Consider the following 27684-nt stretch of genomic DNA (forward strand, 5'->3'; position numbering starts at 1 on the left):
CAGATAAGTGATATCATTGAGAACTGGCAGGAGAATTCCACAGTGTTTTTCCAAATTGCTTTAACACCTTCTGTAAGGAACAAGTGAGTGACTCAAATCTTAGCTCCTGCAAATAACTCTTTACCATCCCTGCTGTGCATTGCAGGGGTTGGGAGATATCTTCAGTGAACATGGAGCAAAATCTTGTCTACAGTGGAAAATTTTGAATATTTTTAGCACCTTTTTAATATGAAGAGGTTTGGCAATGCTAAACTATTAAAAGCATATTCAGACTTCTGAGAACTTTTAAGGTGAAAATATTATAGACACAGAACCAGATGAAGAGAGTTCTTTAAACCTCTTGCTTTGAAAGTGCAGGGGCAGCTTCAGTGTGTCTTTCACTAACAGTCTTCCCTAGGAGAGAAATTTCTACATTGTTACTTGCTATGTCATGTTGTTGCTGACTTGTTTCCCCTATCACTTACATAAACCAGCAGGATAAACAGGCACCGGAAATGACTGGGAATTGTACGTTGTTGGAGGATGATGTTAAGTGCCCGCTGCTGTGAAAAATACTCAGTTCAACTTTTTAAAGAAGATTTGACTCCTTCTGCTTGTTTTGTTGTTTTAAGCATAAAGGATAAGTTTTTCTTGTAACTTTGGAAGGGGAGGTGTGGAATCACTTCAGAAAATTCATTTTGCCTTTGAACGCCCGTTCCCTGCTGCGTGATTGTGCTGGAATTCCTCTATCAAAAGGGTTTCTCTGTCAACAATTACCATGATCCTTGTCTTCATCCCAGCTTTGAATCCACTGGGCTATTGAATAGGCAAATAAAACCGGCTAGTTCAGGAAGATGAAACAAAGTATCTGCCTGAATTTCTAATTTCATTAGAGGGAAGAAGAGACATGCAGACATCAAGAGGAGGGGATGAGTCTTTATGCTCACCCCCCTGACACGACTGAATTTGCAGGAAGATCAGCTGAGAGCAAGCCCCAGCCTTGCTGCACGGCCCTTCACCTGCAATGCAGTGCTGGGCAGCTGCAGCTGGGTGCTGGAGGCAAATCCCTCTTCTCCTTCACTCTTGCACAAAGCTTTGCTGCATTTGAGGAGAACCAGCCCCTCTGCCTGCTGCTGATGTCCCCCTCCTTCCCCAACACTGTGGTGTCTGATTTTTGATGGCTTTTTCAAAAACTATTGGGCTGTCTTCGGGAATATTTTTATCCATGGGAGGCCGTGCTTCTTGCAGGTAGGTGCCCCTCTCTAATTTTGTCTTGTGAATTTGCAGTTCTTCAGGGAATAAGGACTTTTGGGAGGGTCTCTCTAGATGTGGATTCACATGAATTCCATAGAAGACCTAGCATTTTGCCTTAGCTTTGCTGTTCCACATTGTTTTTCTTAAGTAAAATATTGCTATATAGTTGTAGAGAGACCCTGCAGATCCAGTTCATTCTGATGATTAATTAGCACAATGAGAGAGCAAAAGGAAAAGGTGATCATGGTGTTCTTCTGTAGATCAGAGGTGGCTGTTAAAAAAAAAAGTACCCTAGAACACTTGTTTTTTAATGTGTAAACAATCATTTAGTATAGGATTTTTATGTACTTTATCTGCATTTTGCAATTTTGACAACAGCTGTTTGAGCTGTCATCTTTAAATACTGGGTAAGGATTTTTCGGCTCTCTTTATCAGCCTTTTGTGCCTTTTAGAGTACTGTCTTTGTGAGCAAAGCAGATGAGGTTTGTGCTTTTGTATATCATTTTGTATATCATTAGGTATTAACACATATTCTGCACTGATTAATTCTGTCTTAATCTGTATCTTTGGCTGACATGGTCATTTCAGGGGAAGAACAGGGTGGTGTGTAATAACATCAAACAAATTTTCACAGGGAGGCAAAGGAAAGGGATATATTTTGGAGGTGATTTCATGAAGGAAATAGCACTGTAGAGATGTGTGTGACCTGAATACGGCTTTCTTACATTACTTGGTATCATAGATTCTAATGTAGAAGTGAAACGCTTTTGGATCCCCATGAAAGACTCAGCTGCAGACTCCAGGGTGTGTCGTGTGTGAGACTGCCAGCAGCAGGATTTGTCAGCCCCTTAGGAGGGGCACAGAAAGCTTCCAGGAGAATGGGCTTTAGTGCTTCCAGTAACTTCTTCCTCGATGCATGAAATTGCTATTATTGAGAAGCACTGGGACTGCAGAGTGGCGTGATGTGTCTGTCTGCATCACTGCCACTTAAGGGGAATTTTCTTTTGAGTCCTTTTTAATCCCCTACATCCTGTGCAGTTAAAAAAGTGACAATCCTGAAGCAGCACTGGGGAGAATTACTCTTTACTACTCACGCTATGTGTGAGGTTTCTGTCTTAAAATCTTTCTGTCCAGTTCCTGTTCTCTTTACCCTGTCTATAGGATTTGTAGTCTGTGAGCATCTAATCTCCCCTTCAACCATTCTGTCCATGGCTATTTCTTGCCTTTGATGCCTGCTCTTAATTTGGGGATAATGCATGACTTTATTTGTATCTCAGTTGTCCCCAAAGGAATGCAGCAATTTTAAAGTTTAAGACTTTCTGCGTCCCCTAATGTAGGTTTGCTTCTTCCTACACCCGACCTATAATTCAGTCACAAAAAAGTCTAAATGCTAAATATCTCAGGGCTGGATCAAGCTGCAGGGTTGTTAATAAAAGTCTCATTAGCTTGGCAGTCTTTGGTTTATGGTTTGAGACCACTAAGCTGTTCTTGAATTTAAAAAGTCAGGAGGACTTACTGACAACAGACTGAAAGTAAGTGTCTGGTGGTGGGTTGTGCCTGGAATGACCTTTGTGGATCTTCCTTGCTTAAATGAACTTCAGTTGTGGATTTTAAGTAGCTACAAATTTAGTCATCATCAGATTGGAACGCAAGATTTCTCCCTTTTTATGATGTTTAAGATGGCTGTAGTTTGAATGTGTTAGCAGTGTATTTAATGTGTGAAGTCTCAGCAGAGTGCATGTGTAGTAGGTCAGTGCTGAACATTCATTCTACTGTATGACTATTCCAAATGGAAATCCTACATTTCCTCCATGGATTAAGATGAGTTGGTACAGCCCTGATACGATGTGCAGGACTCCAGCTCAAGGTCTAAGTTGTGAAAACTGCATCTGAGGGCCTGCATATGCTGCTGGCATTTCCACTGGGTGGGCAGTTCCTCTTTCTTGGAGCAAAATGAGCTGAATTTGAAAGAGGGTGCTGGAAGGCACCGGTGTTATCTGCTACTTCCCTGCAACAATAGTTTCAATACAAGAAACTTCCGCTCATTCACTGCCGGGGAACTCGCTGTAAAGAATGTTATCTTGTGCTTCTGTGTCACTGCTGCAATGAAGTTCGCTTCCCACTGCTTTGGACAATTCCAGCTTTTTTTAATATCTCATGCTTCTAAAGAAAGAAAACTTAATGTTGCTATCTTGCAGTGCTTTGCCCTTAAATCCTGCCAAAGCAAATGGTCTCATAGGCATTGTTTTCATTATAAGTGTTTGCTCTGTACAGAAGGATCTTGAATCTTTGTAGGCATGTAATCATTCCCTGTAATGCTTTGTAAAGTAAATAAATTACCTGATTTTGGTGTTACCCTTTCATGAGCTGATTGGCTGTGATCAGTGTGATGCCATGAAGGAGCTGAGACATGGAAGATGTTTTATTTGGGGGGCACAGCCTGAGTGTGCGAGAGCATGGAGGTGGCCTTTGCTGACACGGCCTTCACAAGCAAGAACTCAAGAGTAGCATATTTGGTGAAAAGTTAAACACCTAAAATGAATGCTTTTATTTATGAATGTGGGAGTGAAAAACCTCCACCACCTTAGTGCCTGATTCCAATCCCTCTGCAATCACAAGCTCTCAGGAAGGTTTACTGAACATCTGCTCTGCGTCCTCTCACTCTCCGTAGTTCAGACAACTGTAATAAACTTTGGATCTTGAGTAAAGAGATGAACTAAAAATGCAGCCTGCCCCTTGAGAACAGGAGAAATAAATGCCAAGATTAGGGGCTCTAGTGTTCTAAAGTGATAGAAGCAGAAGGACTGTTAAATATTCATTTGACCTTGAATGTGAAAGGAACAAAGGGCCACAAGTTCTAAAGCAGTGGTTAACTTTTTTTCCAAAAGAGTAAAAACTAATTGATGTTAGTCTTTAAAATAAAATTCATCAACATTTAAATTTTCAAGTTTTACCTAGGATAACAAATAAAATATAAACCTGCTTTAGAAGAGTTCTCACTGAATGAAAAGCAGAGAAGAGGTTCAGAGACTAATATTTTGGTGAGATCACCAAACTTTTAACTCTCTGTCTTGTCTGGACTTTTCTTGGTTCCACTAAAAAAGTGGGTCTAGGGCATTAAGGTGCATTTCTCACTAGTATACAAAAAAATTAGTTCTGTCCACTTTGATCTTAGCTTAGAAATAAAAGCACTGAAATGTGAATAGCTTTTCTGAAGGCTGAATATTGCATCTCCTCCATCCTCAGCAGTCCTTCGTATGCTGTGGAAGCTGCAGACTTGAGGAGTAATGTGTGTGAGACATGCAGTGTGTTCTCTTTCAGACCCGACACCCAGCACCGGGGCCCTGCTGCCCATTCCGAGAATGATCTTCCAGAGCAAGAGGAGGAAATCCTGGGATCAGATGATGATGAGCAAGAGGATCCAAATGATTACTGTAAAGGTGAGCAGTTGTCTGTTTAAGATGCAGGATTTTCAATGCAATCAAGGAATTCCCTCCATTTTCCATTTGCTGTAGAGAATGAAAATAGGCTCCCTCTTACATTGGGTGTTTTGAAACTGCATGACGATAATAACATTTTTCAAGCCAACATGAAATGGAGAAAGTGGTCTCCAAGTTTGCCTCTGTTATCAGTCAAGATTTAAGTTGCAGAGCTGTTTTTAATGCATAAATTGAAAGCTGTTAACTTTTTCTCTGTACCAGTGGGCTTTCAATATTGATAAAGAAAGTAGGCATTTAATTCTTTTTGTATTTTCATTGTAAAAAGGACACTTTCAAATCCTTTTCATATTCTTTGGGTTTCTTTTGAAGATCAGATCATTATCTTGATATCTATTCTTCAGAAAAATTTGTTTCTGCAAATAGCCTTCCTCTGTTTCTCTGAGTAGAAACTAAATATAGGGCAAATGAAAACACCAAATCACAATTCCTTCTCTTTGTTCTGTTTTCTGCCAGTTCCATCTTTGGCTTTTCATGTTTTTGCTTCTGTGATGGAATCACCTTGTATAGTCAGCAGCTTGAGAGATATGAAGGGTGCAGAGGAGACTTTCCTGTTTTCAGTGGCAGAGAGCCTTTCGGTCAGGAAAATTGCAAGGAAAGCTTTTGGGACCTTGGCTGCAGTACCTCTTTCATGTTACAGGGTCAGAGCATGCAAAAGCAATGCTGATATTTAGCTGCAGGATTCTGTTACCATCACAACCTGTGTTTTCCAAAGGTGGTCAGCCTAGCAGACTTCAGGTGTTTTCACTGAGGAAATATTTTGTGATGCTGCAGTGATTGTCATGCTTGTTCCACACACCTGTTCTCTGCTTCTTGTGTTCTTCCAGGGGGTTACCACCTTGTGAAAATAGGAGATCTCTTCAATGGACGCTACCATGTGATTCGGAAGCTTGGATGGGGCCACTTCTCCACCGTGTGGCTGGCTTGGGACATCCAGTAAGTGTTCCTGCTCCAGCTGGTGTTCCAGGCAGGAATACACAAACCTGAGCAGAAAACATCCTTTTAGATAAACGCACAAAGCATTAGCTGTCCACATCCTAGCACAGAAATTTCTCCTGATATTGTTCATGCAAGTGCATGGGAGGGAATTAACAGGACAAACCATATCTGTGGGAAGAGTTGTGTTCAGCAGCCTCTGACCTATTATTCCATATTTTGAGAAATGACTAACATGCATCTTTTTTTTAAAAAAGACTCAAAGGCAGTCTTTGAGTGTTTAAACCTTATTTTAGCATGATGCATTAAATAAACTCTGTTGCATGCAAAAGAACTGGGATAATCCTGGAGAATAAGTTCTTTTTATGAGCATTAACAGTTCCCAATTTACTTGCCATGTGTGCACAGAGGGAGGAGATTTGTGGCAATGAAGGTGGTGAAGAGTGCGGAGCACTACACAGAAACAGCACTGGATGAAATCAAGTTGCTGAAATCGGTGAGTGCTTGAGTTGGGCTCAATTTTATTTTACTCTTTTTTTCCATTTTGGGGAGTTTACATTTGTCACGTGCTTGATATTTCCAGATCATCAAGAATTTGTGTGCAGTGGATCTGACTTCAGAATAACCTCTTTCTCTGCAGGTCCGCAACAGTGATCCAAATGATCCAAGCAAAGAGAGAGTCGTTCAGTTATTAGATGACTTCAAGATTTCAGGAGTGAATGGTTCCCGTATCCTTTTGTGGAATAAAAGCCAAGAATTGCAGAAAGATGGGAGTTGCTTGGGCAGCTGTCCTGTTTTGGCAAGCAATGCCCAGGCATCCCTTTCCCTGCCCAAGGAAAGCTGCTGTAGAAGGATCTGCCTCAAAAGTGCCTGCTGAGCTCAGATCCAGAGCGATGATTCAGTCTGGCGTAATTTGTGTCAGCACAGCTTGGTTGTGCTTTTAATGTTCTGCCACCAATTTGTGAATCAGGACTGAGTGGCTGTGTCAGAGGTACCTTCGAGGTAGAAGAGCCCATCTATCTCAACCCCTCAATTTTGCAAGCAGCCTGCTAATAACCTGTTATTTCAGTAAAGCAGAATAGCATGTTAAAATCAGTAGCTGAGAATAGCGAATGAGCCATCTATAACTTGAAAATAAGCTTGGTATCTAGTTATGGAAACACCTTACTTTGTAATTTATCAACATTGTTAGGATGTTTGAAGTGTATTGCTTTGACAGTGGCCTGTAGTTCTGGGAACAGCCTTCTCATAGGCAGTGATTTGTAGCAAGTCCTAATAATGGATCCTTAAAATTTGAAAGTTGGATTTTTGTGCATTGTTTTCGCTTTGAGATAGCTTAAATTTTATTTCAGTGAGAATTGCTGGGCTGCTTGAGAGAATTGAGCTGTAGATGATAAGCAGTAGACCCATAATGCATTTTCTAATGCATAACTTTTTTTCTGAATAAATGTTGATTTGAGCTTGTATTCTTCCATTCTTGTGAAATGTATGCTTTCTGCCAGTGTAGATGAAAAGCAGCCTAATAAACTCATAGACATTTGGCTTCTAAAACAAGGGCATTGTACTGAATATGTCACTGGAGTGACTGTAGCTGTTGAGATCTTAGAGCTAAAAAGCAGATCATACAAGTAAAGTTGAAATCCAGGCTTGTCAAAAGTTTGTTTTGCTGGTAAAGAGGCAAAGGAGGGCAAAGAAAGTTACTTAATTGTTCTGAAGATTACTTACGAAATGGAAATTTTATTATCTTTTCAGGTAATGCTGGTACAAAAAGATCAGGCATCGAGTTTTGCCTGGGGCAAAAGCGTAGGCTGTTCCAAAACATACAGAAATACTAATGTCCATTTGTGCAACTGGCTTCCACTCAAGGCAGGAGATTGCTGCTGCTGCAGTAGGACCATTGTGCAGCTCCATCCCTCTGTATTTTTTTTTTTATTCTATTTTAGATAATGGCACTGTTGTGTAGGATGATGCTGTTGAGGAAGGCAGCTTTTCCAAGCTGTGTCAGAACAGGATTAGGGTTCTTTAACGTAAAGTGCCCAAGTGGTATGGGTTTCTTTCGATCCTCAGTCCTGGGAATTCAGGGCTCCTTGGGTCTGGATGTCTGGGTTTTTCCTTGATTCAGTTCCAGATATCTGTATGGTGTTTGAAGTTCTAGGGCATCATCTCCTGAAGTGGATCATCAAGTCAAATTACCAGGGTCTTCCGCTCCCTTGTGTCAAAAAAATCATCAAACAGGTAAGTTCCAGTTCTGACTGCACTCCTCCCCTTGACCCAATTAAAACTCTTTCACTAATCTTTCTCAGATCCAAGGAAACAAAAGTTAAAAATCCCTGGTCCACTCATGCAGCAAAATATTCTTGGGTTAATACTTCCTTTCTCTACTGCAAGCCCCTTCTGCTGCAGATCGTGGTTTTCTGACACTTAAATCATGATGGTTTTTGCTTTTAACCTCTTCTTACCTCAGTCATTTCTCATAAGTGAAGTATTTTTTTAAAGCTGTCACAGTAAGCAAAGTGCTTAATGATGGGAAGAGCAAGAGAAACTGGTTCTCCCTACTGGGTGGTTGCCTAAGAAGAAACACCTTTCTACGTGGGAGGTGCAGGGGAAGGAGGAAAGTGTAATTTTATTGTAGAGTATTAAAATTAGATTTTCACCTGTGGCAAGTTAAGTTATGAGGGTAAATAGAGTATTTTCAAATGGTAGCTACAATCTGTATGCAAATCTCTTTTTTTTTGTGGAACTCGGTAGTAACCACTGGTCACATCAGCTCTAACCTGGAGTATTCTCAAACACACAAACCCTTTCAGGTTCACTGGCCACCCTAGGCACTTATGCATTTTCACTTTGCTCTCAATTAGATTGTCTCATGGTTGACTTCCTTCTCACTTGCCTGCAGGTTCTTCAGGGTCTGGATTACTTGCATACAAAATGTCGAATCATTCACACAGATATAAAACCTGAGAACATCCTGCTGTGTGTGAATGACCAGTACATTCGCAGGCTGGCTGCAGAGGCAACAGAGTGGCAGAGATCTGGGGCTCCCCCACCATCTGGCTCTGCAGGTGATTTGCCTTTTTTCTTTGTTTTTTCCTCTGAAAACTGATGCTATTTCCCCCACATACTCCTGTATCATCACTAAGAAAAACTTCCTGAGTACAGTGGAACAATAATGCAAGTAACCTTTGAAAAGCTGAGTGTAAATTGTGAAATTAGTCATGAATTGTAACTCAGGGATGACTGGGAAGGCATTTTGTGGAAGAAAACAAGAGGGAGGATAAATGCACACTGGCACCTGCTTTTAACAACAGCTGATCTGGCACTGGTGAAGTCGGTCTTATGTAGCACAACGTTGATGCACTCAGTATAGAACTGGAGTGAAAATGTGGCAAAATACTTCTCACATTTCCTTCTAAAGTTTATTGCCTTTCATTGCATGGTGCTGGAAATGCATTTGACGAGAGTTTCAACAAGATGATTTACCTGTTGTCCATTTGCAGAAGTCTGAAAAACTGCAACAGAAACAGCTTCCTTGGCATGCAAACACTCCTAAAGATCTGAGGGCAAATTTCCTTTTATTCCTTGTGTTCCTCCTCAGAATATCCATCTGTAGCAATGTGTACTTTTCAAAAGCCACTGTAGTATGTATTGGAAGGCTCTGTCAGTCATAATTTTACAACACCAACATTGAGCTGAACTGATCATGGCATATCTTAGCTTAAGGAAGCTCTCTGAAGTTTGGTATTTTAATGCTCTGATTTGCATTTTCATTTGGGTAGGATGCATAATACATGCAGTAAATGAAGCTACGTGACAGGAAGTTTAAGTCTTTGATATCAGTCAAGCAAGTCTCCTGTCTGAAAATTGAATAATACATTTGCTCATTTAATGTTTCTATCTTTTTTTTTAATTGCTGTGTTTTTGTAGAGAAATGAGCCTTCAAAATCACATTTGCTGATATCATTAAAATGTTGTTAACAAACCACGTAGGAGAAATGTACCTTAACATCAGAATGCAGTTGCAGCTTTTGAATATAGCCATACTGATTTACTGATCTTCCTTTCCCTTTCAGTGAGCACTGCACCACAGCCAAAACCAGTAAGTGTAATAGCTTTCATCTGTAAGTATGCATCTACTGATAGTATCTCCTGCATTGTTTCATAATCCAGTCAGCATTAAGAGAAAGCAATCTCATATCAGAAGAAAAAATGTGATTTGTGTTTGGCATAGGCATCAGGTTCAACGCTGTCTTGGACTTGTGAATAGTATTGGCTCATTTATCACCAGAACAAGGAGTCCTTGTGGTGATCTCAAGGTCTGTTCTGAAAGTGACTATTTTATGGAGTCTGAGATCCCTCACTTGGAGAATAATGTAGGTTTTTCAGGTCAGGGCAAAAATGCACTGATAAAAGCCTTAGACAAGTGGTTCAAAACCCAGAATAGCTGCTTTTTATCTGGGAGAGGAGCTGTCTCCAGCATTTTCATCACAGACTGCTTCCTCAGCTCTAAGATAAATTCAACCTTGGTGCATTTTAAATTTATTGAAGTATAAAATGTTAAGTCCAATTTCTCTGCTTGCTTCTGTGTAGGCTGACAAAATGTCAAAGAATAAGAAAAAGAAGTTGAAAAAGAAGCAGAAACGACAGGCTGAGTTGTTGGAGAAGCGAATGCAAGAGATAGAGGAAATGGAGAAGGAGGCAAACCCTGGGCAGACACAACCTGAAGAGGAGGAAGAAGCTCAGACTCCTCTGGAAATGCTCATAAAAGTCAGTCCGCCAGAGGAAAATGTCAGCAAAAAGCCAGGTATGGGCCTAAAGCATTGCCAACATGGAATGGACAGTGTTATCCATTTACTTGTAGGTATGAGGAGGGAGTACCTTTAGCAGAGGTGGCTGTTGTCATTTCACCTGTTTGCATTGGGTTCTGTCCTTCTAATGAGACTGGGAAATCTCCTGTTACAAAATTAATGAATTACTGTGTTCAGTTACATTTAGACTGCCCCCTTGAACAGCTTCCAGCTATTTATTAAGACATATTCTGCTACATTCTCATTTTCCCCCTCTTCCAGCACAAGCCCTTGGACAGGAGCAATCTAATCTCATGGAAAGCAGCGTGGAAAAACGTGCAAGAGAAATCAACTGCAACGGAGTGATCCCAGTGACGGACTTCACAAACTCTGGGAATGAAGGGTCTGTGCGACTTGAGGACGACCTTCACAATGCCAATGACTGTGGCAATCACCCTCACACACAGAAGGCTGAGAACTTCCATAGCTGTAATTACACTCAGCACAACAGTGACTCAGAGAACAGGCCTCAAGAAGCAATGTCGGACTCGTTTGTGCCCTTGGCCCCAGAGGATTCCATGGTGTGTCAGCCCACGTCCAACGAACAGCAGGCATTCAGTGAGCAGATGAACAATTTTCAGGAAAGTATCAGGACAGAGATCCCTTCAGAGGATGAGAATGAGAATAACAGCCCAACAGACAACAAAGGTATAAGAAGAACCTTGTAAGAAAGGGCTCCTCGATGTGGGAGATTCCTTTCCAACACTTCATCATATTAATAGAAATGTGCATTTTTTAGGCTGAAGTAATCAGAACCACCTGTTTGAGACTTTTCCTGCCAGGAGTAATTAACCTGACAATCACACTCCAAGACATTTGCTGTTTGTAGCTGCTAGTTGTAGTTGTGCTTCAGTTTTGACTTTTGAATCCATAAGTATTCCTACTTTTTAAAAACACCTGTACATTTGGTTTTCAGTGGAGGAACATTTCCTCTGTTGAATCAGGTGTTGCTTATGTGATATTCATTAAGTCTACAGATTGTCACTTGCTGTTAAATTAAGGGATTGGTACTGTTCAGTGTGTTCTGACAGTTTGGTTCTTAATATGGAGCAAAGATAACTTCTCTCAGTTACTCAAGATGGGTAAATGTTTTCCCAGAGCTGAAAATGCAGCCTGAAACAAAGCTTATACAGTGTAAGGAAAAAAACCCCCAACTTCTTTAATCCTTTTATTTGAATATGATTTTCTGCAGAGTGGAAAAAATGTGTCTTGTAGGCTTAGGAGAAAATAAGACATGACGTAGTATACAGCAATTTAAACACATTCCAGGTGTGTGTATGTTAAAAATGTGAATTGGTAAAATTGTCCATTTTTGCCTCTTTGTGTCCATGCCAGGTGATACATGCTTGGAGAAGGAGGGTAAAGCTGCCATTTGTACTTATTTTAAAAAGTATTCCAGCATTTTCTTGCCAGAGTACCACTAGGGGAGTTACATGGATGAACAGTAACAAGAGAAATTTAGATTTTGAAACTTGAACTGCACTTTGCTGGATGCCTTTGCTAGGTTACTGACATCTTTTGCTTCTCATAGCCCTCTTCCAAATTTCCAGCTTTGAACTCTCCCAAATTTTAGCTTTAAAGGTACAGCTGGATGTCATTTAGTGACTTAATACTTTTACTCTCCATCGTGTGATTCAATTTTCCCAATATATCCTTTAACTCTTGTAATTGTTACAATAGTGACAATTTACAATTTACAATGATTGTTACAATAGTGAGTGATGGGTATGTCAGAAAGATGCTGTAACATGGGGACTCTTCCTTCAAAGATTTAGGAAGGCTTAAGGGGGGTTGTGAGGCTTGTTTTGTTTCTGGCAATGCCCTTATTTCAACAGGGTTTTTTTAAAATACACACAGGCTCTGCAAAAAATGCTGGGAAATAGTCACTCTTGCATATGCTCATTTATCCTTTTGCTTAATGACACCAGTTGGGTCTTAATGATGTTGTTGATAGTGCAGAGTGATGCTCATTTTTATACCCAAGCATCAGGGAGGGAGCAGTTCTGATCCATAAGAAAAACTTCCTGGCTGGGGAGAGATTGATAGGATTTGGGTGACAGATGGTGACACTGCTTATGTAGCTTTAATCAGCTGTTGTACACATTGCCTCTAGGAAAATCAGCTGCTGGGAATTTCCTTCTTAATCCTCTTGAGCCCAAGAATGCAGATAAGCTCAAAGTGAAGATAGCTGACCTAGGAAACGCCTGCTGGGTGGTAAGTTTAGTCTTTTCACATTGACTGTTTAAACCTGCAGATTCAGTCAGTTTGCCAAGATGGAAAATAATCTGTAAAGCAGATCCTTAGACCTGGCTGTGAAAGTTTGAAACTACGACAGGGAAAAAAGAGGGGGAAGCAAGGACACAAAGGAAGAAATGGTCCTCTAAACACGAAATTTCAGTCCATGCTTTGGGTGCCTCACGGGTATTGATTCCTTTTAATAGGGCTGTGACCCATGTCACATTACAGTGTGTAGAAATCTGCTCATGTGAAACTGCTGAAGGAGTTTGTAGCTCTCCTGGAGACTGAGAAAGTTGCAAACAATTGCTCTGATGTGCTGGTTTTGTAGCTTGTCAGACCATTTCAGTGCATTCACGAGCACATGAAAGAGACTCACACAATAAAGCTCCCAAGATTTATTCTTTGATGGTTGTGCTGTGCCGCTTTCAAATGTTTGACATTTCAAATAGAAGAACTGTCTCTTTTTACTTGGCTTCTAAAATGGCAAATTACTTCAGATCTGTTGGGAGGGATGAGTCTCAATTCAGAATTGCAGTCAGGCTTGCAGTGCCTGGCAAGGTGATTTCTCACATTGCTGTTGCTTATCTGCTTTAAGGTAGCTGGACCATGGCCTGTCTGCCAGGACTGGGTAGGAGATGCTGCAGAGTCTTTATTCGATTTTTGTGGCTTGCTTTCCTCTAAATTGCCGGACTGCTTCACTTGAGGAGGAGTATCTCATGTAGAGCATTTAAACAGCACTTGCAGGAATATAAGGAAATAGTTAACAAGGATGTAAAATGCAGCTGAAATGTAACAGCAATGAGCTTTGATCTACTCTGGCCTTCCAGGTTGTTGATTCTCCTCTTCTAAGCAGTCTTTAGCTGTTTAGTAAAACATTTCTTCTCTTTAGCACAAGCATTTCACTGAAGACATCCAGACAAGACAGTACCGGTCCCTGGAGGTGTTGATAGGGTCGGGGTACAACACCCCTGCTGACATCTGGAGCACAGCCTGCATGGTGAGTTCTGCCAGCTGGGGATGTTGCTCCTCTGTGCTCTGCCCTCTGAGCTGCTGGCAAGAAACCCTTACAAGTGTTCAGTCAACTCCCAGACTTGCTGAATAATATGTTTCCACACCAGAGTTGTTTTTTTATTTATCCTTTTTTTCCACATGTGGCTTTCCTTTTGAAAGTTTCATTGTCCAGCATCAGCAGATTTCAAGTATGATTGCACTTTGCCATCTTGCTCTTTGGAAAAACAAGACAACCAGGCAATTCTGGATGCAATATCTTTTTATATTAAAAAAGAAGCCTTTCTGTTGCATCTAGCATTGTTTCACAAGTGCCTTCAGTATAATTTTTAATTTTAATCATCCTCTGCAGGTTTGGAATCAATGTTTAAGCTGAGTAATGCTGAGATGAGGCTGAAGCTGTTCCTGTAACAGCTGGCAAATGTAGAATGTGGCGATGAAAAGAAATCAGTCAAGCCAGTTACTGCGTGTGCCCCTTCATTGTCTCCATTCTGTGTTTTCTACAAACCAAAGCTTGGTTTTTATAATTTAAGTTTGGAAAATATACATTTTTGCTGTCTTGGAAAATAAGTTGGGATTTTGATGAATGTGGTAAAAGAAAATGCAGTAGGGTCATGTTTTCTCTGCAGAGCATGTGGCCAGAATTACACAGTGTGCCTGACTCAACTGTTTGGCACCAGCAGGTCATAAAGAAAACTGAGAATACAGAAGGTCAGAGTACAAGTGAAATATATAAAGGGTGAATGTATTACAGAATTTAGAAGTGGTGAGTTGAAATGAGTGCAGATGTTTTTCTCATTTAAAATGTGTTTTCGTCTCTACAGACAGATGTTCAGAGATTAACTGTTTGAAAAACAAATGAAAACTGGGGAGAGGGAAGAATCCCAAAAAACTCCAAGCAAACAAAACAAACTAAAAATATCCAACCCTAGAAACTATAGCTTGGACATGGTGTTATTTTTGCAAAACTCTGACGAGGAAGAGCAAAGGCTAAGCATGTGAAATACCTTAACTTTGTGGTTAGCTGGTGATCCTGCACCCAAAATTCATCCTATGACGTTTTTAATGCAGTTTTTGAAGTGTTGCAAAGTCACTGCACATTTTAGGCTGTAATGGAGTATTTAAGATTATAGCTGTTGACAGAGTTTTGCAGGTTATTCTTTCCCACTGCTTTGCTTCTGGCCCACAGAGATTTGCAGAGTCAACCTGCAGTACATCTTAAGAGTGTTTTGAAGTGATTTAATGTGCTCATTTCTGTTTGTTTAGGCCTTTGAGTTGGCAACAGGGGACTATCTGTTCGAGCCTCACTCTGGGGAAGATTACTCACGAGATGAAGGTCTGTTTGTCTCCGCTTTTCCTTTTTAAAATGGGACTTGAAATCCAACGGTTGCCTCTTCAAAATGAGCCTTCTCTTACAAATTTACAATGCAAAAGCTCCTTGCAAAAAGATAATTTACCCAAATCAGCAGCAACCGTGCTCAAGCCTCTGCAGTAAAACACTGTGCAACGAAGTCCATGTTCTTGTTCTGGTGTTCTGCATTCCTCTTGCTGCTGGATTCTCTACCTTGTGTCTCAAACCGATTGTGCCTCAAATTGCCCATATCTGTTTTCCTCTTTCCTCTTGTCTTTGTTGCTGCTTAGTGTAATCTGGTTTCAGGTGCATCTCCAAAGTAATTTTTAAGGGATAATGTCTTTATCCTTATATCCCAGAGCATGAAAATAGCATAGAGATGTTTTGTGTGGATGAATCTCATTGTCTTTTTGTGTTTGTTTTTTTTTTATTTTTCACATGCAGATCATATTGCATTGATCATAGAACTTCTGGGGAAAATACCTCGCAAGCTCATTTTGGCAGGAAAGTATTCCAAGGAGTTTTTCACCAAAAAAGGTAAAAGGAAACAAAGCAAATATCACTTATCTCCTCATCCCTTGCCCCAAATACACAGGAGTATCTTGCTGGAAATGCCAGTTAGAAATAGATGCCAGCAAAGATGTATCTTTAAGTCTTTCCTTTGTTTTATGAAATGCTTTATCAGTAAAACTGCAGCTAAATGTAAGGTGTTCTTGTCTTACTCCTAAAAGTATCCTACACCCCAGTGCTCAGCATCTTGGTGTAGGTCAAATGCAGCAGGTAGAAAAACAGCACAGTAGATGTTTTGTCAAACTTGATGTGGTTTTATTTAGCTGATCTCTGTCAGCTAGAGGTGAGGACTCACTTTTGAAGGCTTTTCTAGACAGCCTGACTCCATTTCTGGCATGCCAGGCACCTTAAATAGTGCCTGGCATCATGAGCCATGTTGCTCAGAACACAGAACATTATCATAAAAGTCCTGAGTACCCCAGAAATGTATTGAGTCAAAAAATTAGGTTTTGATCTAGTTTATTAATTCTTTTTATAAAAACAACCCCTTCTTTATTAGTAGTTTATTGATTTCTCAAACAGTGCTCCATGCATTGCATGTATTCCAGACTCAGTGGCACAGTTTATCTGTCATGTCAAGCAGCATAATTGGTAATTTAATGAAGTTAATATTTGCTGATAGGAGAGCTGAAATAGCAGGGGGTGAAAAAAGAACCCTTTGAGGAAGTACATTTCTGTAACAGGCTTCTGAAGCAGATAGAAAAGGGGGTTTAATATAATTGACTTGTCCCTTCAGTGTGCCCTAGCACCTTTTATTTCCTTTGAACAGTCTCTTGAGCTCACTCGGTCATGTTCAGCCAATTTTATTGAGCTGCTCTGTTCCCCTGTCTTGCACTTAACCCGTTTGTCTTGGGGTTTCAGGTGATCTGAAGCACATCACCAAACTGAAGCCCTGGGGCCTTTTTGAAGTGTTGGTGGAAAAATACGAGTGGTCCCAAGATGAGGCAGCTGCATTCACAGACTTCTTACTCCCTATGCTGGAGCTGATCCCAGAGAAACGAGCTACAGCAGCAGAGTGTCTCAGGCACCCCTGGCTTAACTCCTAGAAGCTTCCAAGCAATGCCACAACGTTATACTCTGGTTTACAGCATAGCCTACACACCCAGCTGCCCTTTCCCAGACCCATATTTCTCCTTGTTCAGTTTCAGTGTGGAGTTCTTCCTTCAAGGCTTCCAAGATTTTAGATAAATCTAACCCGTTCTGCTGAATTTGTTTGTGTGACTTAATGGGGACTCTCCTCAGCCAGTGGGCATCATCCATGTTTTTGCCTTGATTGGGCTTCACCAAAGACTAATTAACTAGAATCAGAGATTTTTCCTCAGTCTCCTCACTGTTAGGCACTGTGTGTGACAGATGTGAGCTCACCCGTGCTCAGATATCTCCCTTAGCTAAATTCCAACCCTCCTGTCTTCCTGTGAAGATCTCACTGACTCAGGAGTCAATTTTCCCACTGTTGATCCAGTAGCTACTGATGGGGTGAGATGTAACAGTTGGCATCAAGGTGGTGCCAGATCCTTGTTAGAGCAAAGACCTTGAAATCTGCCATCACTCTCTAAGTGTCTACTGTTTTCTTTGCTTTCCAGTCACAGCTTTTATTTAGTACTGCTTTTGAAAGAGCTTTTTAAACCTAGGTTTTAGTATCCTTTATTTCTTCCTCCAAAGTGCCCTGTCCATTTACTTTTTCTCCTTCCCTGTGCCCTTGATAGTCAGAATAGTTTCTGGACTTGGTGATGTTTTCTACTTCAATGCCTGTGACTTAAAGGTGACAAGCAAAATAAGCAAAAGCTAGAACTGACTAAACGCACAACCCTCAGCCAACAGATGGGTGCACCCTCAGCCTGCAGAGAGAGCCTTGTTGCAGGCAACTCTTAACATGATAGCGAGCCATAAGTTTTTGGGGTTTTTTATCCCTTACTGGCACTTTTTTGCCTTGCTTGAGGTGGTATTCATGAGAGATTGGCTTTCACTGATGCAGTCTGCTGCGACTTTTCATTTTTTGACCATTCACTTTTTTTCCAAGGAAAGGGTTGCAGCGCCTGTATCACAGCCAAGCTGCAGCTGTGGACTTTGAAAATCAACACTTGAAGTTCCAGTGTAAAGATTTCTTTTAATTTGCTTCAGGTGCAGGCCTTCAGAAATAACTTCCCAGGATGGGACTGCCTTTTATTTTCTGGGCCATTAGCACAAGAAGAGAGCTAGCAGAAGTGGAAGAGAACTGACTTTTCCACGTAGATACTGGATTAGAAGCTGTTTCTAGAGTTACCCCAAATAAAAAAATGTTCTATGGGATTTCTATGTAAGCTTCTCAGAGGGGGTTTGGACATAATGGGTTAATTTTAATTAAAAGTTAAATCACTGTGGCATTTGATAGTTCTATGATGGCTTCTTCTAGACTTACCCATCCTGTTACAGATTCAGTGCATCCCACTCTTCTCTAAGCAAGATTTGGCAACGTTGAGACTTCAGAGACACTTCCTTACTCTGGACCAAACAGGCCTTTGGATTTGTGGTGGTTTGCAGAGGATAGAAGTTGCTGGAGACCGTGCAGATGCTATCCAAGACAATTTCCATTGCCAAAGCTGCCAAGACCACTGTTATGTGTCCCTTCTGTGTCTGTGTTTGGGAACTGTGGTTTGTAAGGATCATTCACTCACAAACGGGGCCATTTAATCCACTTGAACAGAGTTTCTCCACTTCAGAGCCCAATTTGGCTTATTTATGCAAATCATGCTGCATGTTCCTTTAGTGGTAGATCAGGTTCTCTATGCATATCATAAAAAAAAGAAAGGCAGGTACCATACCAAAAAATGTTTTTAACTGCTGAATTGACCTTTTCTTTTGGTTTTTTCCTTTCATCCGGCATTTTCCAGTTGTGGGTCACTTCTGTATCTGTTACAGGAGGACTGCAGACAGTACTGGGTTCCAACTTTCTGTGAAGATACATTGGCAGGGCAAACAATTCCTGCAGTCTTGAAAGCTCACCCGGTCCTGCCTACTTGAGACTGGCTGATGAAGGAACATTTCCCAGAAGGGGCCTGCACTCTTTGACTCTTGAGAGCTCCTGCCCATCCTTCCTTCCCTTCCCTCTGCTAGCCCTGACTGGAGGAGGGGTTTTTTTACCATGATAGCCAAGGCTAGAGCCAGCTTGTGAGTTGAAGACCTGCAGAAGCAGCTGTCATGATTCAGTCTTGTACCGTCCGCTCGTTCACTAGGGCTTTGTTCCATTTCCAAATTGCCACGAAGTGCTCACACTAAAGGATTTGTACTTGCTGTGTCAGTCTAAAACCTGAAGGAAAATACATTTTTATTCTTTCTACTTGGGTGCTTTGTCTTTTTTTTTTTTTTTTTTCCCTCTGTGAAAGCCCTACAATAAACAGATTATTTAATAACTGAGCCCTAGTCTTCATACGTTCCCCTTATAATTCTGAGTCAGGGGCTCAGGGATGGAATTTGTTCCACTAGTGAGCACACAGTTTTCGTTTCCAGAATGAGGTAGGTAAAGATTTTGTTGCTGGTATTGTGATCCATTTTAAAAAGGGGAGAAGAGCAAAAAATAGGACAACTCTGCTGGAATTTTTCCATTCTAAAATATGTTTTTCTTCAAATCTGTCATACCTCTGCTGCCTTATCTAGCCAAAAGTCTCAATAAAACCTTCCCAAACACTTTTTTTAGAGGAAAGCCTAAAACTGGAAGGTATTTGTTAGAACTGAACTGAATTGACTGCTGCAGGAACCAGTAATTTACAGCAAGTAAAAATGAAAATTATAATGGAGGCTGATTTTGGGTCCTGACCAGGTAAGAGCTGCTTTGTCCTCTGCAGAAATGGGCTGTGCCAAGGGCTGCCATGGATGGGTGTTGGATGGGAGAGATGATGGGTAAATCAGATGAACTGGGTGATGCAGGGAGTTGATGCTGACTGGAACCTGCTGCTGTGCTTTGCGGGTGCTGTTCCAGGCCTGCTGCAGCCCAGCATGCTGGTTTCTGGTTTTGTTGTTTGGTTTTCTTTTTTTCCCAGAAAAGTGCCCTTTTCCAGAGGTTGTGTTTGGTTATTGTTGCCCAGAGCAGGAAAGTGATTCATGGCTGAGCTGGGAATTGGCCTGTCATGGTATTTTTCCAGTAAAAGGGCAGCCTGGGACATGGCAGATGTTTTCCTCTGCCCTCAGGAGACGAGTACAAAATCCAAAACACTGATGTTTTGGTGGTGGTTTTTTTAATTCATAAGTAATTTCCTCGAAAGAAGGTGTACAAACCCTCCAAAAGCAGAAAATTGCCATCCTTCCCCTCTTGTCCCTCTTGCGGATGGACTCAGAAAAACTCTTATGTCCATTTTGGGCTCTTCCAACCAAATAAGCTCCACAAGAGCTGTGAGCCAAGAGCAGCCCCATGGGTGAGGAAAACAGCTGCAGAAAATCCACAGAATTTGGTAAGTTTAGGCTTCCTAGAAGAGTCACTTCAAAGAAAAGGGCTGATGGAAGAAGAGCTCTGGATGTCCCTGGGAACAGAAAGAGTAAGTCAGCTGTTGGGAGATGGAGTATGGCTTCAAATTTTATGCTTGTTTTGTTTTACACAAGGCTTTGTGCTTTCCCAGTTTTGGGAGGCAAAGCAAAGACTATTTCCTCTAACCACAAATAAAAACAATGTGACTCCAGCACCAAAATCAGCTGTCAGTCCCTTGGTAATCAGAATACAACAGTGACATCGTGGATGCTGGGAATATGAAAAATCTGTGTGGGTTATCACTTACGTGGTGATCAGCTCTGTCAGTCGTTTCCCTCTTCTGTAAAAACAGAAAGAGAATTGCAGAGTTAATACGTAAACCAGAAAGCATTGGGTGTGTTTTGCAGGTTTGTTTTCAAAAAGGAATATGTTTAAAACAGGATGAGGAGAAAGCCCCAGAGGCTTGGGAAAGGTAATCTGGGTGAATTTGGGCTCCTGCCTTGTTCTCCATCAATTTTCTGCCTGCTCCATCCCTACATAGCAGTGTGTGACTGTGGCAGGGAGGAAGCCACCCACCATCCACCCAAACAACAGCAGTGACCTGTGGGGCTGAAACGCTGCAGTCGGAGTGTTCTCTCTGCACTCACCTTTCTCCTCCACCTTGAAATCCGAGGGGAGGAGGTTGTCCTGCCGGTTGCCCAGCACAAAGGCCAGGAAGGAGAGGATGAGGGCGTCGAGGATGCCGATGATGCACAGGATGTAGGCCCAGCGCACGGTGCAGGCGCCCAGCGTGTATTTGTCTGTTTTGTCCCCACACATTCGCCTCACCTCGCTCGAGTCCCAGCCGTCGGGGTAGATCAGGCAGCCGATCATCAGCCCGGTAGCTGCAGGGAGAGGGGGACATTAGTGCCCACCAGCTGCTGCTGAGCTGATACTGATGCCTAAGATTTTTAGCTTTTTATGTTTTTTACATATTTGTAGCTTTGTAGATTACTAAGCATGGCTGTAGCTTCTACTAGTTCTCCTTTCTTTACTACATTTAGGAATAATAAGCTAACCTTATAAACACATTCCTAAAAATGGTTTAGTCTTATTCCAAGAAGAGAACCAGCTACAATGACATTCTGTTTTCCAACCAGAACCTGGAGCAGACATAACAGAAGTGGGGCAAAAGAAACCTCTAGACTGCTTCCAGTGGGTCAGTGTGGGGTCTGTAGCTCAGACCCAGGAAGCCCTGACCGGTCCGGAGAGATGGTCCTGTAAGGAACCGTCTCCCAGGGCCCGTGCAGCTTTCCCTCGGCCACTGGAGTGCCTTTGCAGAGAGGTGCCTGTTTCAGCAAGCTAACAGCTTTTGAGTGATTTTCAGCTAGTGATTTCAGCTCTTGCTCTGTGAGGCAATCTCCAGGCCAGACCAGGAAAGAGAGACGAGAGGCCCGTGTGGCATTCCTGCATAGGTGGCTTTATTGTCCTGCACCCGCGAAGGGTGACCAGTGAGAGGCTCGCTCTCCCGACTGAGCTAGCCAGGCTTCTTTTATGGGGATACAGAGGTGGGTGTGAGAGGGTAAAAGCCAATGGGTTACAAAGGATCTACATAGGGTCTCCCAGAGGATCGTGGTTCTGTGTCGTCTCTCGCCATAACCGAAAGTGCTGCCTTTTCCAAGGGGATTCTGCTGGGAGGTTGTACAATCTCTTTATCAGCAGGCCTCCCTCCAGGGCAGGGGCTGGGCATACCCCACAGCTCAGGACCCCAGGAATTATTACCTAACCAACTAACCTTTTAATTGGACAGTATATGATAAGTATACTAACTGATTAACCTTAAAAAAATTACAATTACTGTACCATGTGTGATTTTTGTTGTGTACCTGAAGGCTTTCAACTAAAGGCTTGCTTTTATATTCACTCCAGTTGGAAAGATCTATGCTGTTTTCCAGGCATCAATACTGAAGAGGAGAGAGCAGCTGGAGGAGCAAACATCATGCTACAAACACACCAGGTACCACAGACTCGTCCCTTGAAAGGCCCTGTGGTTGCTCATTCCCGTGGGCTCTGCTCCACAGGCAGGGAGGAGCAGGATCCAGGCTGTGCTGCCTCCCCACAGTCAAGGACGTGCTGTACCAGCATCCCTCATCACAGCGTTGCCTGGGCAACATCTCTCCTGCCTCTGCACGGAGCTCTGGCTGTGTCACTCCAAGGAAATACTTTCTCCAAACAAAACTGCAGTGGGTTTAGTCTGTGCAAGATGGAGAACCTGGCTAGAGCCTTGCAGCCGATTCCAGCTTAGGGTTTGCTAAGGTAGAGCTGCCATCAACATCAGCTTTGCAGGCAGATTAATTCTGCTTGTTCAGCTGTGGTGGTTCCAGCACCAGCTCCTCCTGTGACTACTCTCAGAGCTCACACACAACCTTGAGAGCTGCTCCAGCCTGGCCACGGGGTCCCCAGCACCTCACCTTTGCAGCTTTGCCATGGCACCTGCAACAACCTCGGTGCCAGCAGGTTGCTGAAGGGTGGCTCATGACCCAAAATCTCTGAAGTGCCTTTTTGCCCCCCTCAAAGAAATTGTATTTACTGGACAAGAACAATGACCAGGCTTGGGATGAGTTCATCTGCAAGGTTCTGGGACGTGATTAAGAAAAACTCTATGCATCCTCCATTCTTACATTGCTGCAGAGCATGGAAGTAACTGGTGCAGATGTGAGGCAGTCCCTGACTCCTCTCACACAAGAAATAACCCCATGGTGGGAGCTCTGGACAAGCAGATGTTTGTCCCTCCCCTCGTGGACATCTGCAGCTTCCTGAAATGCACCCTGCCTCACACCACTGCCTCTTCTCTGCCACAGGGTGCTCAGTAAACCAGAAACCCCTTTCGGGGCAGCTGTCTTGTCCTTTGCCAATGTTCTCTTTTTCCTTGGCTTGGGGACAAGTGAGCAGCAAGGCGCACAGGCAGCGTCCTTGGTCTGCAGAGAGGATTCCTCTTAATGGAAACGCAGTTGGTTTATTCTGTATTTAATTAATCTTCCCTGTAACTAACCAAGAGGAGTTACACAGAGAAATGGGGAAGCGGGAAAGAAATAATTTCTGTGAAAATGCACCTGGTGCAGAGCAAAGGCCAGGAAATTGATCCTCTCTTAGCCTGCCCGCTTTTTAAAATAATTCCTAAAATGCAGCAGTACCTGTCCATCTGGCCAGAACTGCCTGTGACCATTTCCTCTTCCCCCATTCGGAACAACAACAACAAAAAAAGTAAAAACCCCAACTACCACAGCAAAGCCTTTCCCTGCTCCAGCTCCCCAGGAGGCTGAGCTGCCCCAAGCTTCTTATCTAAATCTTTGCTTGAGCTCGATTCTTTAGCTGGGAACTGAAGAAACCCCGATGCCACCTCCCACGGGGTGTCAATGGGGGCTGTGGCCAGGGCTCGCATGAATGATTCAGGAGCAGCAAAGCGCTGGGTTGCCTTTCAGCTGAGGCTCTGATCAAACACGGGAGTTGGGTTACCAGGTGTCTCAAGTGCCTTGGGGGAGAGAGGGGGAAAGCTGGAGATCCACCGGGATGAGCAGAAAAGTAATAAAATGAGAGTGGTGGTACCAAATCAGTCAGTCAGTCCCCTCCTCGTGTTTCATCTTCCTCGTCTATAACTCCCTGAGCTCAGGGAGTTACTACACTGGCCCAGCAAACGTCATCACCGTCTCCCTGCTTAATTCCTGCAGGATTCCAGACACAGCAGAGCGCTCTGTGTCCTGGGGTTTTTTTTGTTTTTTTTTTTTTGGTGTTCTCGAACTGATCCTCTGAAGCCTCCCTGCGGCTGAGCAGGAGCAGTGGCACTGGGAGAAGTGGGGTAAGTGGGGCCACGAGGTTTGGCGGCAGCAGCAGCACCCGGGGAAGCATCACCCGACATGCGGTGAGTTTGCTGCGTCTCAGCTGCTCTGAAGGAGTCTTTTACTAAAAACTCCCCACTGGTAACCAGTAAGGGGGAGCAAAGGGCATGGAGGTGACACTGGTGTCTCTTAACTGGCCACCCCACCCCCCCAGCAGAGTCGAGGGCAGAAAGGGAAAAGGATCGGCTCACGGGCAGCCCCCCCCCGCGCCCCGTGCATCTCCCCAGCGCTGCTCACCCGCTGCCAGCTGCATCCAGGCACAGACTTTGTAGACGGTGGCTGCGTTGCAGAAGAAGAAGAGGCTGAAGCAGAGGATGGTGCCGATGATGAGGAAGGTTGAGATGCCTACGAAGAACATGGCAGTTTTGAAGGCACTGGAGGGGATGGTGCCGAAGTCCAGGGGGCTGCCCTTGCAGATGAGCTCACCGGTGAGCGCGTTGCCGATGCAGTAGGAGAAGAGGCCGAAGTAGCCGGCCTGCGGCGTGTCGATGCTGTCGCCGATCCAGTAGGGCTGGATGAAGGTCACCACCATCAGGATGGAGAAGCAGAGCGTGAAGAGGGCCCAGAGCACCCCCATGGCCCGCGCATTCCGCACGTAGTTGGTGTGGTAGATCCGGGCCGCCTCCTGCGCCGGCAGCAGCTTGGACATGGCGGGGGCAGCGGCCCCGGCCCCGCTCCGGCCCCGGCCCCGCTCCCGGGGTGCCCGCTCCGGCCCCGCTCCGGCCCCGGCCCCGCTCCCGGGGTGCCCGCTCCGGCCCCGCTCCGGCCCCGGCCCCGCTCCGGCCCCGCCCGGCGGCCGCGGGGGCGGCGGGAGGCTCCGGCACCGGCTCCGGCACCGGGACCGCCCCAGGGGGCGGTGGCGAGACCTCCTCCCACCCTCGCCGAGCCGGGGGGGACTCGGGAAGAGCAGGGGCGGGCGCGGGAGGAGGCGGGCGGTGCCTTTCGGGATGTGCTCCCTGGATGCTCCCTGAACGAGCCCCGAGGATGTGCCCCTCTGTCCCTGGGATGCTCTCACGGGATGCACCCTTAGCCTTCACGCACCTTGGGATAACCCAAATACCCCCAATGTGCACCCCATGGTGTGCCCTGGGAGGCACCCTGTGCTCGTGGGCTGTACCCCAGAGTGCCCCTGTGCCCTGCAATGCCCTCAGGAGTGCGCTCTGTCCCCTGCCGTGCCCCCAGTAACGTGCTGTGTGCCCCGGGATGTGCCACGCACACCCGGGATGTGTGTCAGGATGTGCCTGGGCTGCACCGTGCACCCCTGGGTGTGTCCCAGGATGTGCCGCATCCCCCAGGATGCGTGTTTGGATGAGACCCAGGAGGTGTCTTGACCCCCAGCGTGTGCCCCAGAATGTGCCAGGGGCTGTGCCGTGACCCCCAGGAACCCACCAGGCTCTGCTGTGTGCCCTGAGATGTGTCCCAAATTCTGTGTTCCCTCGGCTGCTCCCCTCTGCCCTCCCAGCCAGTGTCACCAGGGTCTTCCCACACTGGTGGGGAGTATGAAGGGTGCTGCCTCATTGGGGTGGTGGGCTGCAGGCTGGGAGGCTCCACTTCAGAAAGGGAAATGGCTCATCCTGCCAGCATGACACACCGGGTTGTCAGCCAGCACCTGGGCAGGGCCAGGTCTCTGCCCAAGCCCCATGACCCCATGTCCTGCTGCCAGAGGAGCATGGGCAACCCCAGAGGGCTGCAGACACTTGTGTCCACCTTGGGACCTCTCTCCAGGAGCCACATCTGCCCTGCATCCTAAGTGACCACACAGGTTCAGCTCCTGTTGTGGGGACTGTGTGTGACAGTCACCCCGCAGCCAGTGTCAGCCTCAGCATCGCTCCTGTGGCTGTCAAAGGCCAGGGCTGCATGGTCATTAATCATGTCCAAGACACTGTGGGCATGAAAAGCTGTGCCGTTCCCGAGGCTGCTTTCCTTTCATCAGCCACACCCCCCAAGCACTGAAACACAGAGCAAATATTTGTCAGGGCAGGCTGAAGTGCTGGCCCTTGGGCTGGGGAGCCTGGTGGGCTCTGGATCCTCACAGGGGGCTGTGCTATCCTGCACAATATGAGCTTTCTCCAGCGGGGTTCTTGGTGTCCATGATCCCACCGTTTGAGTGATGGAGGATCTGGTGGCTTTCCCAAGGAGCAGAGCTCCTGCCGTGGCAACCAGCCCTCACTTTGCCCATGAACCCATCAGCAGCACCCAGCAAGGAGGGCGTTCCAGAGAACTCCAGCTCCACAACCCTCTGCTGCCAGGGGGAAGTAGAGGAGGAAGGACGAGAAGCACAGCAGTGCCATTATTTTGTGTTCCCTTTGGCCAAATGAGCTGCCAAAGGGCAAGTTGACATCACCAGTGGGGGACAGTCACCTGGGAGCAGGACCTGGAAGCACTGGCTGCCCAGGCATCGCTGTTTCCTTGCCCTGGGCAGTGCAGCAGTGCCCCAATGCCACGAGTTGAGGTGTGATAGGAGCAGCCAGGTCAGCTGATGGAGACCGCGGCTATAAAACACCTGCTGGCCCCGTGGCAGAGCCACAAACGAGCCCACCATGGCCAACGTGCTGCCTGCCTGCCTGCTCCTGGCCCTGCTGCTCCTGGCCCCAGCCCTGTCGGCACAGCACGAGCGAGGGCTCATCTTCAACTTGGTAAGAGGAGACCCTGTCCTTGGCACAGGACCCTCCAGCTGCTGCAAGGGACACGCAGTGTGTGGAGGGTTGGAGGGGTCTGCTGGGTTTTCTGGTGTTGTGAGGGAATTTGGAGCCTGGGAAATCAGCTCTATAAAGGGACAGGAAAGACAGAAAGGGGATCAGACTGAAGCTCTCAGCTGCCTGAGCCAGCCAGCACCCCCACCCTGGGTGGCTCACAGGGACTGGGGAAGGGAGATGTCTTCCCTGTGGTGTCTCAGCCCTACTCCCATGAGTCCAGCAAAAAACACCGCTTTGGTGGGCGGTATTTTGGGCCAGACTGAGGAAACACTGCAGAGAGGGAGGCTGGGGCATGTGGGCAGTGGTGCTGAGCCTCAGCTGAAAGGCAGAGCTCGTGTTCAACACCCACCCAAACCCCTTGGGCTCACAGCTAGGGGGAGATCGAAGGGGAACAGAGAGGGACCTGGTGCTCAGGCCCTGCCTTGTGCTGCAGGAGATCGGGGAGCTGTGCCTGCAGAGTGCCCAGTGCAAGAGCGGCTGCTGCCACCCGCGTCAACGGCCTCAGCCTGGCCCGATGTGCTCCGCAGGCAGCTGAGTTCCAGGCGTGCTCCCCAAAGGTAGGTGCTTCCCTGCTCCCAGGGCTGGGCGGGGATGGGGGCATGTCCCCCACACTGCACTGTGCCCTTGTTCCCTGCAGAGCATCTATGGGGTCTACTACAAGTGTCCGTGTGAGAGAGGCTTGACCTGTGACGCCGATAAAACCATCGTGGGCTCCATCACCAACAGCGACTTCGGTGTCTGCAGGGACCCCCAGGACTCCTACAGGCGGCGGTGAAGAGAGACCCCCCCCCTCGTTCCCCTCTGTGCTGCCTCTGCCACCGTGTCTCTCCCCCTCTCCAGGGATTCCTGGATCTGGCTGTGGGAGAATTTGAGTAAAGAGCAGCTTCTGCCAAGCTGCAAGGTGGCTTTTTCACTCGACCCAGGACGGGGACGGCAGAGCCAGAAGGTCCCGGAAAAAGCCACATGGGCATGATGGCTTTACCTATATGTGTGTGCAA

General features: G+C 45.3%; 3 protein-coding genes and 1 long non-coding RNA gene across 5 annotated transcripts; 3 read left to right on the forward strand and 1 right to left on the reverse strand.

Moving 5' to 3' along the window:
• The first annotated feature begins 495 nt into the window (after nt 1-495).
• SRPK1 (SRSF protein kinase 1) lies at nt 496-18993 on the forward strand. The gene is made up of 15 exons (XM_048327618.1): nt 496-1227; nt 4555-4673; nt 5558-5666; nt 6075-6162; nt 6307-6394; nt 7795-7901; nt 8563-8728; nt 9737-9762; nt 10254-10467; nt 10733-11158; nt 12624-12724; nt 13638-13745; nt 15023-15092; nt 15552-15644; nt 16539-18993. Exons 1-15 carry the CDS (start codon nt 1157-1159, stop codon nt 16721-16723), a joined length of 1971 nt encoding a protein of 656 aa, XP_048183575.1. The 5' UTR covers nt 496-1156; the 3' UTR covers nt 16724-18993.
• On the reverse strand, nt 16120-24710 carry LHFPL5 (LHFPL tetraspan subfamily member 5). Of its 2 annotated transcripts, XM_048327621.1 has the most exons (5): nt 24417-24710; nt 24228-24335; nt 20763-20999; nt 20423-20455; nt 16120-20170 (listed from the first exon to the last, which is right to left on the reverse strand). In XM_048327621.1, exons 1-4 carry the CDS (start codon nt 24637-24639, stop codon nt 20439-20441), a joined length of 585 nt encoding a protein of 194 aa, XP_048183578.1. In that variant the 5' UTR covers nt 24640-24710; the 3' UTR covers nt 16120-20170; nt 20423-20438. The 2 variants fall into 2 exon arrangements, with proteins under 2 accessions (XP_048183578.1, XP_048183577.1); XM_048327620.1 differs by having other exon boundaries at nt 24228-24709.
• On the forward strand, nt 21048-24557 carry LOC125337677. Its single transcript, XR_007208113.1, has 2 exons — nt 21048-24013; nt 24148-24557. It is a non-coding gene; the product is annotated as an uncharacterized LOC125337677 (long non-coding RNA).
• A 186-nt stretch (nt 24711-24896) lies between the features above and the next one.
• Nucleotides 24897-27579, forward strand: CLPS (colipase). The gene is given in 4 exon segments (XM_048328507.1): nt 24897-26626; nt 27120-27173; nt 27175-27243; nt 27324-27579. Coding segments are annotated over 4 exon segments (357 nt in total). The 5' UTR covers nt 24897-26530; the 3' UTR covers nt 27462-27579.
• Nucleotides 27580-27684: the final 105 nt, after the last annotated feature.

Source organism: Corvus hawaiiensis, chromosome 24, assembly GCF_020740725.1.
Source record: "Corvus hawaiiensis isolate bCorHaw1 chromosome 24, bCorHaw1.pri.cur, whole genome shotgun sequence".
NCBI classification, from domain to species: domain Eukaryota; kingdom Metazoa; phylum Chordata; class Aves; order Passeriformes; family Corvidae; genus Corvus; species Corvus hawaiiensis.